We start from the raw sequence: 17248 nt of genomic DNA on the forward strand, positions 1-17248 counted from the left end.
TATTGGAGGAGGCAAATAAATTCAGTTTTGTAACCATTTAAATAAATGCATATAAGGTATCTGTGCTGTCAGATGCTCTTATGCCATTATATCATGATTTTCCAACCTATTTTCTGTATCAATTCAAGCTTCAGTTAGTCCATTCATAGCAGAAATAGTGGTTCTGCAACTAGGAGTGCACATGGAAAAACAGTACAGAGTGTATATAGAACAACTGGATGAGGGCATTTGAAATATCTACAGGAAGAGAGCCCTAATGCTTACTAGAAGATAGAATTCGAAAGCATGCTACAAAGCTAGGAATATTTTATTTAAAGTTAGTATTTTTTCAGTTTGGGGAAAATCTCACCTATGTTTATATGGATCCTTGCTGAGAGACTTTATAAATTCTTGAAAGAGAAAACTACTGGTTATTAAAATTGCCAACTGTCTCTGGCTTAGGGGGGTTCTGAACTGTGAATTGTTGGATGGTGGCAGAGTATATGGCTAATGAATATGCCTGTTTTGCTTTTATGTCGTTACCTGGGCGCCCACCTGTGGCTGCTGCCAGAGGTAAGGTTTGGGGCTGAACTGACCTCACACAGCCAAACTTCACGTGAGCATGAGGAATGATGCCAGATGCCCACTCAGAGCTCATGCTGAAGAACAACGGAGAAATAGCGTACCACGTGTGTTATTAGAGGTGTTTGTGTTGTTTCGCAATAGACAGCAGGCTGTCAAAGTCTGCAGTGCCTCCTGACTCAACCTCAACCACTTGCAGTCCTCTTGCGTTCTGGATGCAGGATGACACTGCATTCCTGTTGATGCTGCCTCTCCTGTTCTTCCAACAGTCTTCCTACTGTGAGGGCGGTGTGACACTGAGCGGGTTGCCCAGGGGTTGTGGATGCTCCCTCCCTGGAAGCACTCAAGGCCAGGCTGGGTGGGGCTTGGAGCAACCTGTCTGTAGTCCTGTGTCCCTGCCTGTAGCAGGGGGTTGGAACGAGAGGATCTTAAAGATCCCTTCCAACCGCAACCATTCTGTGGTTCTATAGAAAACAATGCAGGACTGTGCAGAGATCCCACCGCATTGTATAACTACACATGTCTAAACAGCAGCTAAATCACAAGGTTAGATTAATAGTCAAATTAATTTCAGAATTAACTTTTATTACTCTGCATCTCGTAATTAACCACCAGGATCAGCAATGTGTTGTGAGTTTACCTAGCAGCAACCCTAAAATAAGTAAAATCAGACTAAAAAAAGGAGGGATGTGTGGGGATAAAGAGGAAAAGAGCTGAAGTACAAGAATAGAACACAAAAACAGGCAACAAATATCTCTTGAATAAGCCATTGTAATTGGCCGTAGCTACGCAGCCGTTTCAAAAGTCTCCATTAAGTATCTGTTGTAGAAAAGGAAAAGCTATTTAATGTGCTTGGGCAGCCTCCTGTTTTAAATGTTCGAGCGTTTGAATCTCGTTGTCTCCATTTGTGTCACCCTATTTTGTCACGGTTTCTTTTCCCTATAGACCGTATCTTGGTTAATTCACTACGATGCATAATCGGAAATCAAAATATTTTCAAAAGGCGATAAATCCAGAAAATCCAACTTTCGGTCTGAGTTGCACGAAGCCATGTTCAGGGGCTGGTTTCAGGATGGTGCGTGGATGGCTTCTGAAAAATTACAGTTTCAAAGACCAAGATAAAATGCTATGAAATTCTGGGTTTTTCTTTAAATTTAAACGGTTTTGGTCAACATTCAAAAGCCCTGCAATAAGTAATTAGATAAACTTCGCAGTTGCCCGGAAATCAGGAATAGCGTCGAGGAAGCTTTTAGCTGGTTGAATGAGCTGCATTCATTGTAAGAAACCTGAAGCTTATGTACCATATCCTCTTTCTTTACTGAAGCAAGAATTCACAGTGAAGAGCTTGCTTATAGGTAGGTCAAAATAAAACCACCCACACTGTCAAAGAGTCACAGAAACACGGCACCATCAGCACACTGATTTCGGACTGGTTTTGAACCATGCGGAGCGGAGGAGCTCTGAAGCAAGGCTCCGCCATGCTGCCCTTGTTTGCACACGGTTGCAGGTGTGCAGATTTTTCCAGCCTGAAGGGGGCCGGGAGCTGTGGCAGAAACACAGAAGATCCATCTGCAGAATTCTGACAAGCTTTTAAAATTTCTTCAGTCCATTATGATATTTAATAGAAAAAGATCCCAAAGACTTCAAGGAGAACTTGGCTGTCGGTGAAACTTAACAGTTGTAGGTTGTTTCCTGCTACAGACAGTGCTCTGTCAGCAATATATCCTAAACTGTTTGCAGACAGTGAATATGTAAACTATCTGCAGTGCTCTTCCTCCATTTATTAGTATCTCTGTGTAGCTGCCGTGGCAATGTTTTGGGTGATTCCTAAATCCTAAGCGAACCAAAGCATGACAATTGTAGTCCTTGCTTAAATGGAAGCCACGACATCCATTCCTGAGACTGGGAATAATCAGATATGCAAGCTGTTGGTGTGTATGTCCTATTGATTTAATATGCTTCTAATCAGTACATAAAGCTATAGGCCTGCAGTGTTAATTTTTCATATGCTTACAAAGTACCCTTTGATTTTCTGTCACGCGTTAATTACAGCGTTTTGCCATTAAATAGGAAGCTTTGTGTAAACTAATTACTAGGTAATCATTGTCTACCGCAAGCGTGCTGTTTGTACCTTTTATTTTATTCTAAAAATGCACAGATCTCGCAGTCTGGAACCACTATACCTTCCAGCCATTAGCTCTCACTAATTCATAGCATTATTGTGTTAAGATTGTAGGAGTTGTAATTGTTGTGGTATCAGTGCTGTTAATTACCGGAGTAAACAGTTGAAATGGTGCCAAGGTCTATTGTACAAGGCAGAGGAAAGGAGGTTTAAATGTTACTTCCACCATCTGGGGACTAGAGTAGAGGCAAATGCTGGAAAACAGCAGTGAGGCAATATCAGAACTTCAGCTCCAGGGTTTGAGGCCATATGGATCCCGAATATTTTGAATCAATTGAATTTAACTGCCAGTTTTTAGCAATAACAGTGTGGAAGGGAGAGGATAAAGCAAGAGCACTAAAGAAATCTGAAATCCGTTAATGTTCTCTCGCGCAATAAAATGCCTGCTTGGATTATTTTAAAAATGTTTATTTTGCTAAAATCCGAAAAGGAGAACATAGGCAGCTCTAAGAAAGTTTAACTGTGTGTTGTTTGCAAAATGCAGCGCAGGTTTTGTCTGACAATTCCTTCTGCATTACAGCTTGGCAATTTCAATAGCATTCCTGGCGAGTGACTGTGGATTATCCATACGGTGCCGTTTTTTCTCTCTGAAATGGCATTGTTTGGAATTCACTGGAATCCTTTCTTTAGAGAAACAAGCCAGAAATGAGGGCACAAAAAGAAAGTGAGCAAAATTTCTGGAGTACAAAACGTAGAAAAAGAAACGAATTAGGAAAATCTTATTAATTTGAGGGTACCTGAATTGATTGTGCGTTTGCAGAGATCAGTTAGAATTTGGAAAAGATGCACCCAAGTATTGGTTATCTCATTTTGTACGAGTGCTATCAGCCCAGATTCCCAAATTTACAAACGCTGCGTTTGACATAAACATGAGATTTATTTTTAAGGGCTTTTAGGAAAGTAGGAAAATTGTGGCATGCTTTCCTCACTCTGAAGGTACACGCGGGGAGCCTTGAAAAATGAAGGCCACTCTCTTGCGAAATAGATGCTTTTATGAATAAAATAGCAATGCACATAGGGTATTTTTTGGAGCAGGAAAACAAACTATTTAATGAAATTGTCATCATCTCCAATTAACGTGTTGTGCGTAAACCTGCAGAATTGTCTGATGGAGCTTTCAAGATCCTTCTTCTGCCCGATTTTTTCTGCGGTGGTTTTGTCTTTGATTTCCCTGCATACATTGTTTCCTGAGATGACATCTACAAAAGGGGATCTTGGCAGCATATTGCTGCTGCCAGTTCGGGAGCGTTCAGAGGAAATAGAAAGGATCTCTCCTTCTAAACAATCCTGGTTTATTTATCTTTTATTGGTCTGTTAGCAGATGTTGAAGTAGTTTGGGGCACAATGTAAACATGTGCTTTTCAATAGAGGTATGGTAAGTAGCAGAGTATACAATGAACCCGAAGCAATTGGGAGGGGTGTTTTGGACTCGGCCAGCGTTTGTTGCTTTGTGTGTGCGCGTGTGTAACTGAATTTAGAATTAAAAGAAGTGCTTGATCTTTATATATTGAAATCCTCAGCGTGCAGAGTGACAGCATGAGCCAGAAGAGAAAACCATGGCCCCATGTGGTGTGAAAAAAGGAACAGCAGTTTAAGTGCTGGAAAGTTGAAAGAGAACTAACCTTCTTGTTCTCGTCGTCAAGGAAAGTGGCTGTTTTGTGCTTTTAGATTGAAGCGTAGCATATGTGCCTCGGTTTGACAAAAAGCCTCTTGAGTCAAAGCAACCCTAGTCCTGTGTGCTGATCCAAAGCGAAGGCCGTGGTAATGAGGGACGGGCTCTCAGGAAGCAGTGAGTAGATAATACTGCGTAAGTGGAGAATTCTGTGCACTGTTTTCGCCATTCTACTTAATGCAAGTCGCAGCCACGGCGAATCGCTTGCCATACAGCTGAAATGGGCCATTAGCTATCAGGGAAAATTGTCTTTGCTACTTTCAGCAGATGGAGCAAATATTTTACAAAGCAATTTTACATACGAAAAACATTTGTGTTACTTGGTAATGATGGCTGTTTTACATGATGTTACCTTCTATCAGAACGTACTTTTCCAGCTCATGGAAGGCAAAATTGGCACTTTTTAATTTTAAAATTTGCAGTTTGGAATTAAACACTCGGGCATTAAATCAGGTTGCAAACTTTTAAGTAGGTGGTGTAGTCGGTGTGTCACATCTGAAAACGTTTCAGCTGTGATAAGCCCTTCGAATTGTTTTGTTCAGTGGGGCAGACTGTGGTTCTGGACAGCAGGTACGAATTAGAAAAAATGTCAGTTTGGTTCAGTTTGCAAAAAAGAAAATAATTACATGTATTTGGACTGCAGGTCAAAAGCACTTACTGGACCTTTTTATTGTTGCCATGTTTGCTGGTGTTGCTGAGATCTTAAGGATAAGCTGGGCTGCAGCAGTTCGCATCAAGGCAGCTGGAATAAGTTATCACAGCTCCACTGATCACAATATAAAGGATATGCTGTATAAATGGTGTGAATTGTCATAGCGCCATTGGAGTGGCATAAATTGCCATAGCTTCATTGACTTCAACAAAGATCGGGCACTTTGTATTGCTGAGGATCTGTCATTTTGTTCTTCTCTGGCCCAGTCAGCTTTACTTATTTGGAGTCACTTTCTTCACTCTATTTGCTTGCAAGGTCTAAATAATTTCCTTTCCATCTGATTTTTAGCTAAAAAGCCCCAGGTTTTTCTCATTCATTCTGCTCTGCAGCCTCTTTCTGTCCCTAGGTCTTTCTTCCTAGGTCTAACTTTATTTCTTCTTTCTGTTTATTTACTTATCTTCTCAACAGGCTTTTCTTTGTTGACTGATCTTTCTCAAGAAGATTTCCAATCAGCGCCTTCAACATACGCCACATTTGGTCCTATTTTTTTGTTGCAACTGCTACTCTGAAAAAGCCTTTTAAAATTCAGCACGCAGAAGGGTGAGAAATTATTTTGTGTTTAGAGGGAAAAAGGTGTCAATTTTTCATGCTTACTCATCATTATAAAAAGGTGCAAAACATATGGACAGATTTAAAGGTTTCCAAACGATGTAAACAGTTCTGGGCTGCTTGTGTTTTGCTGGTGCTAAGAAACATCAGCTGAAAGATTCAAACAAATGCTCCCTGTTTACACTGAGCCTATGATTCTGAATTGTTTGGGGCCGCATCAAGAAATAAAACATTGGTAAGCTCTGCTGGAGATACCGTCCCATTTAAATGAAATTAGCCTACAGAGCGCTGATCCTTTTAAAAGGTTTGCCTTCATGAGGGAATGTTGGATCTGGGCTGGTATTTGCCTACTAAAACTCCCTATAATCAGGATTATTGCCTTTTTAGAGCTTACTATTGCAAAAAAAAAACCTTCAGCTGGAACTCCAGGTGCTGATCCTGATGAAGCGGCTGCCTGCCTCCCTTCTGTGAACACCTTGATTATCCAGGCATGCCTTGTTAAAAGCACTGGTACGATGGGTTTGATCTTGCCAGACTGTTTCTCAGATTTCCTTGGATTAGTTATTTCTGAAAAAAAAAAAAAAAAAAAAAAAAAACAGTAAGGTGGCTGGTTTGGATGCGTGCACCCTTTGCAGTCAGATTGTCCTGATGGAGCTTGCAGCTGCAGGGTGCTGCTGAGCTGGGGCCATGGGCACCCATGTGGCCCTGCCAGGCTCTGAATTCATCCTCAGCTCGTGACCCCTTCAGTGCTATTTGACCTCATTGATGCAAGCAGCACTGAGGCTGGTGGGGAAGGACCGCAGGAGTCTTGGATAAGGTGCATCACACAGACAGACAGTAGTGGCAGTTCCTGGATGTACAAATGAGGTGAATGGACTCTGTCTTGCCAGCAGCCTCCATTTATGAACAAGTAAAGCTCATTGCACAATACCCAAAGGCATTTTAGGGCACAGGGATGAGACTTGGTGTGACAGAGGTATCGCTGAACGCGCTGACAGGTACAAACTGATGTGTAGGTCAGCAGCTCCATGTCATTCATCGTGGCTCATCCTCTCTCCAAAGCTGTATTTATTTTCACTGTGCAACAAGCCACCTGATCTTGCGACTTCTTGGCTTAGCAACATTTCAACATGAATACGAAACAAGACAAGGCCAACTGATATTTGCTCGCTTTTCTGTTGTTTTAGTCAGCCGAGGTATCAAACCCCTAAATTTCTTGTTACGGGTTTGTTTTGTAAGGAAACTATCGGTGTAAAATGTGAATCTGGGTAAATTTTGAACTTGGTTCTTGCTCTTTATGTGGTCCTTTGTCTTTGCAATAAACCTATATATGCTTAATATATTGATATACTGACTTAAGCCATTTATTAACATTTTTCTCTGAGGTATTTAAAGTCAACGACTTACTTTGTCTGTAGTGTACGATAGGAGCCCATATAGATCACCATCAATTCCTCACTGAGGGCACAGGAACCATCCCCCTTTTTGTGGCCAGACAGCCCATAAGAAAGCCACGTTCTGAAGTCTCATAGGCAGGCTGTGCCCAGGAACGAGGTGTATCTAGATCTGCTATACGTGGAGTCTATACCCTCATTCTTGGGACATCTTCCTCATTCTGTTAGATAAATCGCAGCAAGATGATTATCGATTTGTATTTTTGATTGCATTACATCATGTGTTTCATGACAATGCCAATCTCTTTAAATTCACTGATATGTAAAAAGAGAGTGTTTCTTTTTTTCAATTCCTAGATGTCAGCCATAAGGTTTTATCATGTTCCTCCGGAGCTCCTGATAGTATGATTTTGGCTTAGGACGGTGCCAAGATCAGAGGACAGTTGGTCATCTTCTGAAGCACAGGATGCTGGAGAGAAAAGATGTAAAATAGAAGCAAAGAGACCCAGGGGAAGCAGGAGAATGCTTATGAAGCAGCAAGGAAAGGAGCCCGAAGCAATAGAGTCAGGGTCCTTGCACTTTATATGCTTGTGTACTTCTGGGACGGTTTTGAGCAGTAAAAGCAATGCAGTTAGTTTCTGTATTTAATGGGGTTGGTTTGTTTGTGCCATAATACAGCAGAGAACTTGATACTAGGGAAAAGCTAGTTTATCACATATAATATGACTGATCAAATTCTACCGTAGGTAAAGGCACAAATACATTTCTGAATTTATGTTACAGACTGGAGAATGCAACATTTTGAAAACTTGTGGTTGATTATTCCCTCGTTTATTTTATTTTTTGGGGGACTAGAGGGTGTTTGCACTTATATAACAGCTTAAACATACAGAGTCAGTAACACTATGCCTGGCGTATGTGACTATTTCAATATGCTCAGTTTCAAAATATAAACAGTGTAGAAGTTATTGACTGCTGGTATTGATCACTAAGCAGTTACCAAGTGCTTAGCATTCGCAGTTGCCAGATCAAATTATTGATATAAATTATAATGAAATAGATGCTACGCTGAAGGCGGCGGGTGGAACTGTCTTCCAGAGAAGAACAATTTGCAATAGGAGGGAAGAGTAGTAAGTAGAAAAATTAAAAAAAGGCTTCCTGACTGTGGGTAAACAGTAACCACATTTTTTTTTTTTTTTTTTTGCCTGTTGGAGGCCTGGTTTTTAATCACCCCACAAGCAGTTTTCATTTCTGTAGTAAAATTGCTTGTGGTTCTATTTAATTTGTTTCTGCAGGAGCCAGCTTTGGTGAAGATCTCCCAGGAGCTGCCGGGCCTTTTAGCACAGCACGTACAGCCAGTCAATGAGAAACGATTCCCTACATGGGAAAAATTCCTCCAAACATTTCTTAGTCAAGGTAAATAAGACTGCAAAGTCGCTGTGAAGTGTTATAAGGAGTAATTATGCCATATTGTATGCCATATTCTTGTTAATCTTGGGCCCATTTAAATATTTATCTCCTTTTATTTCTCCATTACGCTTCAAATGTTCATTTACGAATGAATTGTAGGTGACTATTCTATCATTCATATGTCTTATTGAAGAATTTAACCTATATTAATCCTGACTTACCTTTCTCACACAATTCTGACTCAATAAAAATCAGCTTCTTAATCCTGGGTTAGTTCCAGTCTGAGAGCTGGCAGTTTCGTTTGCGTGGTGCTGAGACCTCGTCGGTGCTTCCTGCATTAACTCTGTCACGGCACCTTTGCAGGATCCAACTGATGGGGAGCTCAGAAGGGAGCCCGGGTTTGTCCATTACAGGCAGCGCAAACAAAACTATCACTTGAACTCTGCAAACCAGTGTGTCGGAGATATGGTAGCATCCTATGTTAACAAGGTTTCGTGCCTATATTTTTATGCCAAATTTTAGACTGAAGAAATGCAGTGCTTGTGCTTAGGGTGGTAACTTTTTATGGTAATTCTGCCCTGATATGCCACTGTTTTGTATATCGTGGATATACGTGTTTTGTACGTCTCTTTATCTGTGGAAGACACAAGGGCAAGGCAAAGCTTTGAACATATTTTGGGGAAAAATGGTGCCAATTAACATGAATAATAGCAGTTTTCATGACATATGAGTTGATCCTAAGTTTGTGGCATTGCAATCAGTAAAGGTAAATCCAGAACACCAAGCCAGTTTTTGTGAATTTCCTACAACCATGCTAGCAGTTGTCAGCTTTTCTAGCATCCCCACCTACATACCAAGTTCCTCACGTGGGTGAATACTGAAAGGCAGACAATGCATCTCAGACCACTGTATGGATGGCAGTCTCTAAGATTACTTCCTAGCAGCAGATACCACTCACCAAAGGTCCCAACAGTGTCACTTCACTGCTATTCTGGCTGTGCTGTCAGACAGCCCAAAGTTTATTCATATTACCCAACAGCATGTTCTTCCTGTCAGATATGTGATACAGTTCAAGTTTGGAACTGCTTGCAAAGGATCTGCAGATCAAAAGCCACTGGTTGAACCGTTCAGTGCTACAGGAGATCTTTCTCTTCTAAGAGATTCATGGATCCTAGCTATGCTGCTCCCATTACATTTATTTACTTGCTGTATCTCCGTAGCAGTCCTCCCTGCAATGTCTGAGCACAATAGGAGCTGGATGGTTTCATTCTGTGCACTCTGAAGAGTATCGCATGTGAATTTGATTACTAGCTTAACTGCTAATTCATTTCTTACTAGGTGGTGTGATAGAAGCCTTCCCGCTCTCAGAAAATGTCACAAACCTTACAGTGGATATGCTGATAGAGCCAACAGGCGAGATAAAAGTTGTGTCGTCAGGAGACCAGCTCCATGCTGACGGACCTCTGCGATCATCTGGCACTACCATTCCACAATGTTCTGTTGATCCAGCAGTTCTTAATTCACTCTGCTTAAAAATTGGAGAAGCCTGTAAATCTAAAGGAGTACTTGGTTACTTCTCAGTTGATTTTGTGACTTTCATCCATCCACAAACAATGGAGCAGCAGGTGAGTGGATCAGATGTGGTACTTCATAATGTCCCTCTGAGATGGAGAAATGTCTGCTTTCCTACTTGACTCCAAACAGTTGCCCAGAAATAACTTTGCCCTTCTGAACGCTTTATTTCTGAGCAGTGAGGCACGTGGAGGTAAGTAGAGCCTGTGGTTATTTTAACAATAACATAAAATTTAGACCTGATCTGCCCATTGGATCTGAGGAACCTTTTAAATTTGCTCGAAGAGAAACAAGCCAGCAAAGCCTGAAGGGCTTCTTGCAAAGCTGAATGATAAGAAAATAATATCTGTACTTCTTCCAGTGAGTGTTTTTTCCAAAAATAACTTCATCCTGCGTTAAGCTGATAATTCACGGCTAAGAACATACAGAGTATTTTAGTTTCAGAATGTTCCAAATCTCTTGTATTTTGCTCTGCAAAAAAAATAACTGTAGGAATTGTACTTTTTGAATAAGCCCGTGTCTCTATAAGAATACAGATACAGTTTGAGGATGAATCTGAAGAAGAAATTATACTGACAGTTCCTTCTGTCAATAGGATAGTGGTGGCAGGGCTTCCACCTGTGCTGCACAGGCTTTGAGCTGTTTTATCGTCACCCTTGTGAAGCTCTGAAGCCTCTGTATGCGTAGTATCAGGAGTCCTCAGCACAGCAGCGTGAGATGTCATTCCAGTCTGAGGCCACACACCACTTTCTGCTGCAGTGCAAACGTGTGTCCAGTTAGGAATTTGTTTGCTTTAGAATATTTCAGAATATTTTTGTAGAAGATCAGCAAATCCAGGTACTGTGTGATGCATTAGGAAATCCAGTTTTCTGGTAGTGTCTGACAGCGTATCGTGGTTCCTCCAGTCCTGAAAGCTTCATGCCATTGGCACGTGTTGCACTGATGTGGGAAGAGATGGGTTTTGAGGGGTCTGGACTGAACAATACAGCATTTTAAATTATGATATTTCAAGGCTGGCACCTTGAATTACCTAGAAAGGAAAATGCTACTAGGAAAGCAGTGTAGTTTTGGAGTGGTGAACTATGTGACTTACAACAGACATAACTAAGCAGAATGGAAGGGATTAAATTAATGCTTTCTCATGGAATCCTGCCCAGGAGTGTTCTGTGTGGATGAGTAATGGGGTCTTTTAAAAGGCAGAATCAGAACCATCCAAGTGACCCTAGTACTTCCTGCCAGCATTTACAAGCCCATCAGCAAAACCTCCTAGTCAGCTGTATCAGAACTTTTGACAACATAAAGAATAATGTAATAAATCAAGACAGCAGAAGAGTACTGACTCCAGAATCTGCTGCTGCCTGCGGTGGATGGCAGGGAAGCAGAGGAGCGGTGGCCACTGTCCCAGCACACTTCTGCTTTCAGTGCCAAGGAACAAACAGGTCAGAGAATGGAGTTAAAGAAATAATCGTGGAATCATTATGGTTGGAAAACACCACTAAGATCATCTAGTCTGACTGTAATGTAACCTCTGGCATGAATGCTGATGATCAATTCTGATCAGAGTTTGTACAAAATATTCATCTTGCATGTTTCTATGCTACAGTAATCTGGCATTTGTTTTATTTATAAGGTCAGATTTCCTTGTCATAATGTGATCTATTAAGTTCTTTCACAAGTCAGATGCTGGGAAAAGCAAATAAAGGGCATTTTTGAATACTTCAAGTGGTTTTATTTTTAAACAGAATGAGCTTAAGAACAGTGAAGCCAGGTTTCCCATAGATTCATACTTTAAATTAAGTTCCCACATGTTCTCCAGCTGAAGTCACCCCACAGCCCTTCCTACTGCAAGCTCACCAGTAAGGTCTTTTTCCCCTACCCAGCCGCCTATTTTAGGAATCTCACAAGAGATTAATATATTCAAAATTTTTTACTTTCTTGCAAATTTGGTTGGTACTGGCCAAAAGGGTTGAATATTAAGACAGATGTACAAACGTAAAGCATCATGCCAGAATAAAAGTAAAGCAAGATCTGGGTGAGGAGGCTGAGCTTTCAGTATTTGGGTAGCAGCCTTGTGTTTGAAGACTAAAGAAAGCAAGATAATTTTTAAATAATGTAAAATGTTTACTGTTAGTGATGGATAGTGATGTTTACAAATCCAAAATTAGCACTTGCATGCAGATGCTAATTTAAGATCTCTGCATCACGTCTCAATTACATATTTTACTCCCAAAGCATCTCCTTGGTTTTTAGGTCTCACTCACCTACTTATCTGAGCAAGTTTGATGTCTTTACAATCTTTATTTAGAACCTTTACTGTTAGAAAAACTGTTTAACTGAAAAAGGGAACATGCCTCTTCTTCATGGGATAATCAGTGCACTATGGCTGGACTTTCAGAAGATGGCATGTCTGTATGCACTCAAATCCATTTGAGTATCTGTTTCTCCTGGGCGTCTGAAAATCACGGCTTGTATGGTGTGAGAAAAGGCTTTAAACACAGGGCTTGTATTTAAAACCCAAGAGTTAGCATATGGTAGCCACTGGCAAAAGCTGGCTCTTTGGCAGTGCTGTGATAATTGTATTCCATTTTAAGCACAGAGAAGGCTTAAAGTGGGGCTTTTGCTAACTGATTCTGCTGTAGAGTGACTATGGTAAACCAGGGAAACAGAATAATATTAGCTTTGAAATACAGATCGCAGTGACGTTTGAATCCCAAGATGTATTTACACAGGCATTGTAATTAGAACTGTGGATGAGCCATGTTGGATAACTTCCATGTAAAGTTGCTTTATAAAGATTAAGAGGTGACATCCTCACCCACTGAAGTCAATGGGAGTTTTGCCAATTGCTTTGCTCAAGCTTGGAGTTCACCAAAATGCAGAAATTCTTCCTAAATTACTAAAAGTTGTGACGTTTCCTGGCGTGAACAAGGATGTATTAAATCAATCAATGTTTATTGTGGTTTTTACTATTCCTTTCTGTTCTGCCTTGGCTCTCTTCCCTTGTTTCCAGTTGATTCTACCTTAATATTTCCTGTTTGTCAGCATGTACCACAACTTTAACATTATTTAAGCACAGGTTTTTAAATTTAACTAGTTACAGAGGCAATTAATGATGCCATCTGTCTTGTGAGAGAGAGATTACACAAAAGATTGTGCTCCTGAAAGCACTATTTTTTTGGCAAACAAGAAATCCTATTAGGCTCTCAGAACATTTGCTCACTAATTTCAGAAGTGCCCGTTTTAACGCAGTAGCTGAAAGGCTCGGATGCATTTCTTGGAAGTGTAGTTTACTTAGGCATTCTTTCAAAGTTACATTTTATGGAAAATATCAACTGATACATGATATTTTCAGTAAAGCTAAAAATTAAATATGTCATTGAACATCTGTTACCAGTACAGTCTGAGTATTCAAATACTTAAAAATCCCTGAATCCTTCATAAAGTTGCATGCCACATAAATACAACTCTTTAAGGAATGTCAAGGGCCAAATAAGTGAAACCATCTTTCTGCCTTTGCAGACTGAGCAGCTGTATGCTGCAATACCTGTCCTCACATGTGCTCACCCTGCGTGCTCCCACAAAGGGGACCCAGGAGCAGAAGACAGATTGGCATGTATTTGAGTTTCAGGCTCTTTACTCTGGAAGTCTTTAAAAATCTATATGCCATGTAGCATAGATTTGATATGAAAAACAAGGCATTGCTTATAATTTTTTGAAACATTGCTACTGTTAGCTAGCAAATTCCCACTATATGCTGTTTCCTTCTACACGCTGTAGTTATATCACTGTGTTCCCCAGGGGAAGGGACATGGATCCACTGCATTTCCAGCATCTGGGGAAAAACCTGAGGTGCATGACTTGGATTGAGTCACTTCTGCCTCCCACTCCATTCTCTAGGACTGGTCTTTAAGAGCACTGCCTTGACCCTTTGAAGTGAAGTCCTGAGCAGTATTGACTAGAAGCTTCTTGGCTCCCAGCTCGTCACAGAGCTGCACCTGAATAAGACCATTTCATTGAGCAGGGCTGCTCAAATGTACAAATGTACATCCATAGATCTGTGGGCAGGTAATTTGGAGAAGCGTGGTCATAAGTCAGCTTTTCCATCGGTCTGATGGATTACATAGCCATGTACCTTTTACAACAGCAAAAGAGCACCAAGTTACATTGCTTATTGAGGAGCAAAGGGATAGCACTGTCCTGAATGCCCACAAAAGAGAAGTCTTGAGAAGGACACAGCGAAGTGGAAGTGACTCTAGCAAAACTGTGGGGTAGAATATCTCATGGGATTCTGTTAGAGACGGGATGCGCTCTCTGTGGCACAACAGCCAGCTCTGGCACTAGCATTTAATGAATGCTTTGAGGGATGCATTCTTCTGTATTCGTACATGCTTCCTAAAATTACTCCCGTTGTTGTTGTGTTTGTTTTTTTTTTTTCCCCCACAGAATAGAGCGGTGTTATTTTCAAACAAGAACCGCGGTTTTCTCCTTAACCGCCTTCCAGTCCTGAACTGAGCAGGGCAGAGTTTAGAGCCGTGTTTGGGCCCCAGAGCTGAAGTTCTCGGGCAGCACCGCTCCATCCCGGCAGCAGCCACCAGATGGCGGCCGCTTCGGATCCTGCCCGCCACCGCTGCTGCAATGAGCAATCGTACAGTGCATTTTAAAAGTCAGTAAAGGAGCTCTATTTTCAACACCCCAGTAGAGTTAATATTTTACTAATTGACATTTTTACAGTGTCATTCAGCCACTTCTTTCAAAATAGCAGGTGTGCTGTTTACAATAACGCAGACATCGATACTCGATGCAGATAAAAACAATTATACTGGATAAAGAAAAGCTATAATTTAGCAACTGTTTAAGAATTTATGTTTCCTTTCCTTCTCAAGTTCATGTTTTAAAGCCGGAGCATTTTTATGGTGGTTGTAAAGAATTACACTATCACTGTGACTTTAGTCACTGGAGATGTCTTAACCACGTGCGCAGTCTTTGTAACAGAGCAGCTCCAGACCTGGAAAAACAGCCACAAAGTCCTATAGGATGTGTAGGATGTGCATATAACTGCTCTTTTTAGCAGTGGTGGGATTTTGGAAACTCTGAACCTGTGCTTTGCACAGCTTTATCTAAAACCATTTTTGAGATCTAAAATCTTAACCTGTGCCTTCTACTTCTTCTTTTTGATCATAAGTCAGTATAAAATCACAAATCTGGTTACCTCTGAACTTTCATTTGTTTGAAAAGTCAAACACCAGTTCTGGACTTCACAAGCGAGCTCTGTTTCAGTTTGATTTCTGAACACATAGGTGTCCTGAAAGTCCCCAAATCTCAAGTTAAAGCTGTGTAAGTCACACTAATTTGCCATACAGTCTTATAAGGGTGCCCTTATTGTATACCTTGAAATGAGGAGGATAGACCCAAGTATTAGATATTTGTTAAGTTGTAAGACTGTATCACTATTTTAGCTTTACTTACACTTGACCCTTGCACAGGCCGTCTACTAATGGCTCCTGATTTCCTGGAGTAGATGATAATTCAGCTGGTTATTAACTGCCTGACCTCCACAGACATCGCTTTCTCAACTATGGAGAAATGTTCATAAAACAACAACAACAACAACAAACCAACAGGCAGCAAACGCCCAGCTCAGATTTTTCAAGGCGTTCTAGACACTTTTGGCACTTGTTTTGTGTTACTTAGAAGAAAAATGTGCTGAAATGCAGTAGATGGTATTAAGAGTTGAACCTAAATGAACTTTCTGCCTGCTCAGAGAGCAGCCCAAAGCACTTCTGCTATGTCTGTTCTGCCTGCACTAGCTCTGTGGAGCTGTTGGACTGCTTTGAAAACTACATACCACAAAGGTGAAGATGCTGATGTTTCTAAGAAATGGTTTTTGTTGTTTTTTGCATGCCCCAATTAGCAGATTTTTCAGTTGTCTGTTACAGATAGCAATGTCTCATCCTTCTTGTTTCACAGCATTGCTCTACCCTATCCCTACTCTAACATGAGAGGTTTTCCTCAGTTCATCTCCACATCTGCTGATGGCAGCTCTGGCCGTACTGATTCAGCTTAATGTTCTGCATGCCAAAGAGCACATGAGAAGCAGTAGATATATGTGATTTTGGCATGAGGCTGGTAACTTCTTCACAGGAAATGAGAAGTCATCAACTGTGGAGCCTACCTAATTAGAATCCTTTAGGCATGGATATAAAGGATTCTGGTGCTTTTTTTTTTTTTTTTTTTTTTGGTTTATTACAATTAATTTTAGGTCATTACACTCAAGGGACACCTGCTAACTTCAATATGGCAAACATGTGCTTAGTCTGATATAATAAGCTACCTCTTTCCATTTGGGAATGTATATTGATATTATTGGAGAAAGATGCCACACCGATAGAGCCAGCAAAGAGATGTCCACTGCTAGTTCCAGAATAAGTGCCCTGCAAAGCAGCTGCATAGCTCTTGTCTTCACACAGCTCCACCAGCCAGACTCAGGGCTTCCATCCTTGTTTGAGACTACCGGAAACACTGCCTGTTATTAATTGCTGTAATTTTGCAAAGAGCACTTATGACCTTCAGGAACTGGAAAGGGACTTAGAAATTGTTCCACCGAAGAATTCGATCAGCTAGCTGCTAATGATCTGGCTTACATTTGAACTAATAAAATGGGAAAAAATTATCTTGTTCCAATCTCCTGAACATAAAGGTGCCCAAGCCCTGTGTCTCACATGTTTTCATAGCAGTACAAAGGCAGTTTGAAGGGTACTTCTGGATTTCCGTGGCAAAAGGGAATCCCCTGCTAGGAAAAAGCTGGAATCTCATGCCATCTGACCGTCCTTTCATTCTTCCCGCATTAGGGATGGTCTGGGACACGTCCAAGACAGAAAGGGCCATGGCTACAATATAGTGTTCTGCGATACTCCTGAGCCAGCAAAAGAATCCTTGGGGGTGATCCCAGCTGGCACACGTTAATGACCATTTGGCTGCTTTAACTTGCATTAGGGGTGGTTCCGCCTCAGGCTCAGGCCCGGAATGAGAGGAGGTGGACAGGTGGGTTGTAGCCATGTTTGCCTCCCCATCATGCTCAGGGCTGTGGAGATCTACCTCTGTATTTAAGAAACCTAACCATGTTAGTGACAACACAAGATCTGTTGAGTAATGTTTGTAGAACATACATGCTATCCCACATTCTGTATGGTTTGTCT

At 41.1% G+C, this 17248-nt stretch overlaps 1 protein-coding gene across 11 annotated transcripts in view; it reads left to right on the forward strand.

Annotated features, from left to right (window-relative positions):
* IQCH (IQ motif containing H) overlaps positions 1 to 17248 on the forward strand; it is a 62335-nt gene that overhangs the window by 34141 nt on the left and 10946 nt on the right. For all 11 annotated transcript variants that reach the window (XR_002441707.1, XR_002441708.1, XR_002441706.1 and 8 more), the window contains 2 exons: positions 8366 to 8486; positions 9819 to 10105. Coding sequence is in view for 6 of the 11 variants with exons in the window: in XM_021406819.1 (XP_021262494.1) it covers positions 8366 to 8486; positions 9819 to 10105 (408 nt within the window). In the remaining 5 variants the exon portion in view is untranslated. The remainder of the gene's footprint in view (positions 1 to 8365; positions 8487 to 9818; positions 10106 to 17248) is intronic.

This window comes from Numida meleagris, chromosome 9, assembly GCF_002078875.1.
Source record: "Numida meleagris isolate 19003 breed g44 Domestic line chromosome 9, NumMel1.0, whole genome shotgun sequence".
Classification (NCBI taxonomy): domain Eukaryota; kingdom Metazoa; phylum Chordata; class Aves; order Galliformes; family Numididae; genus Numida; species Numida meleagris.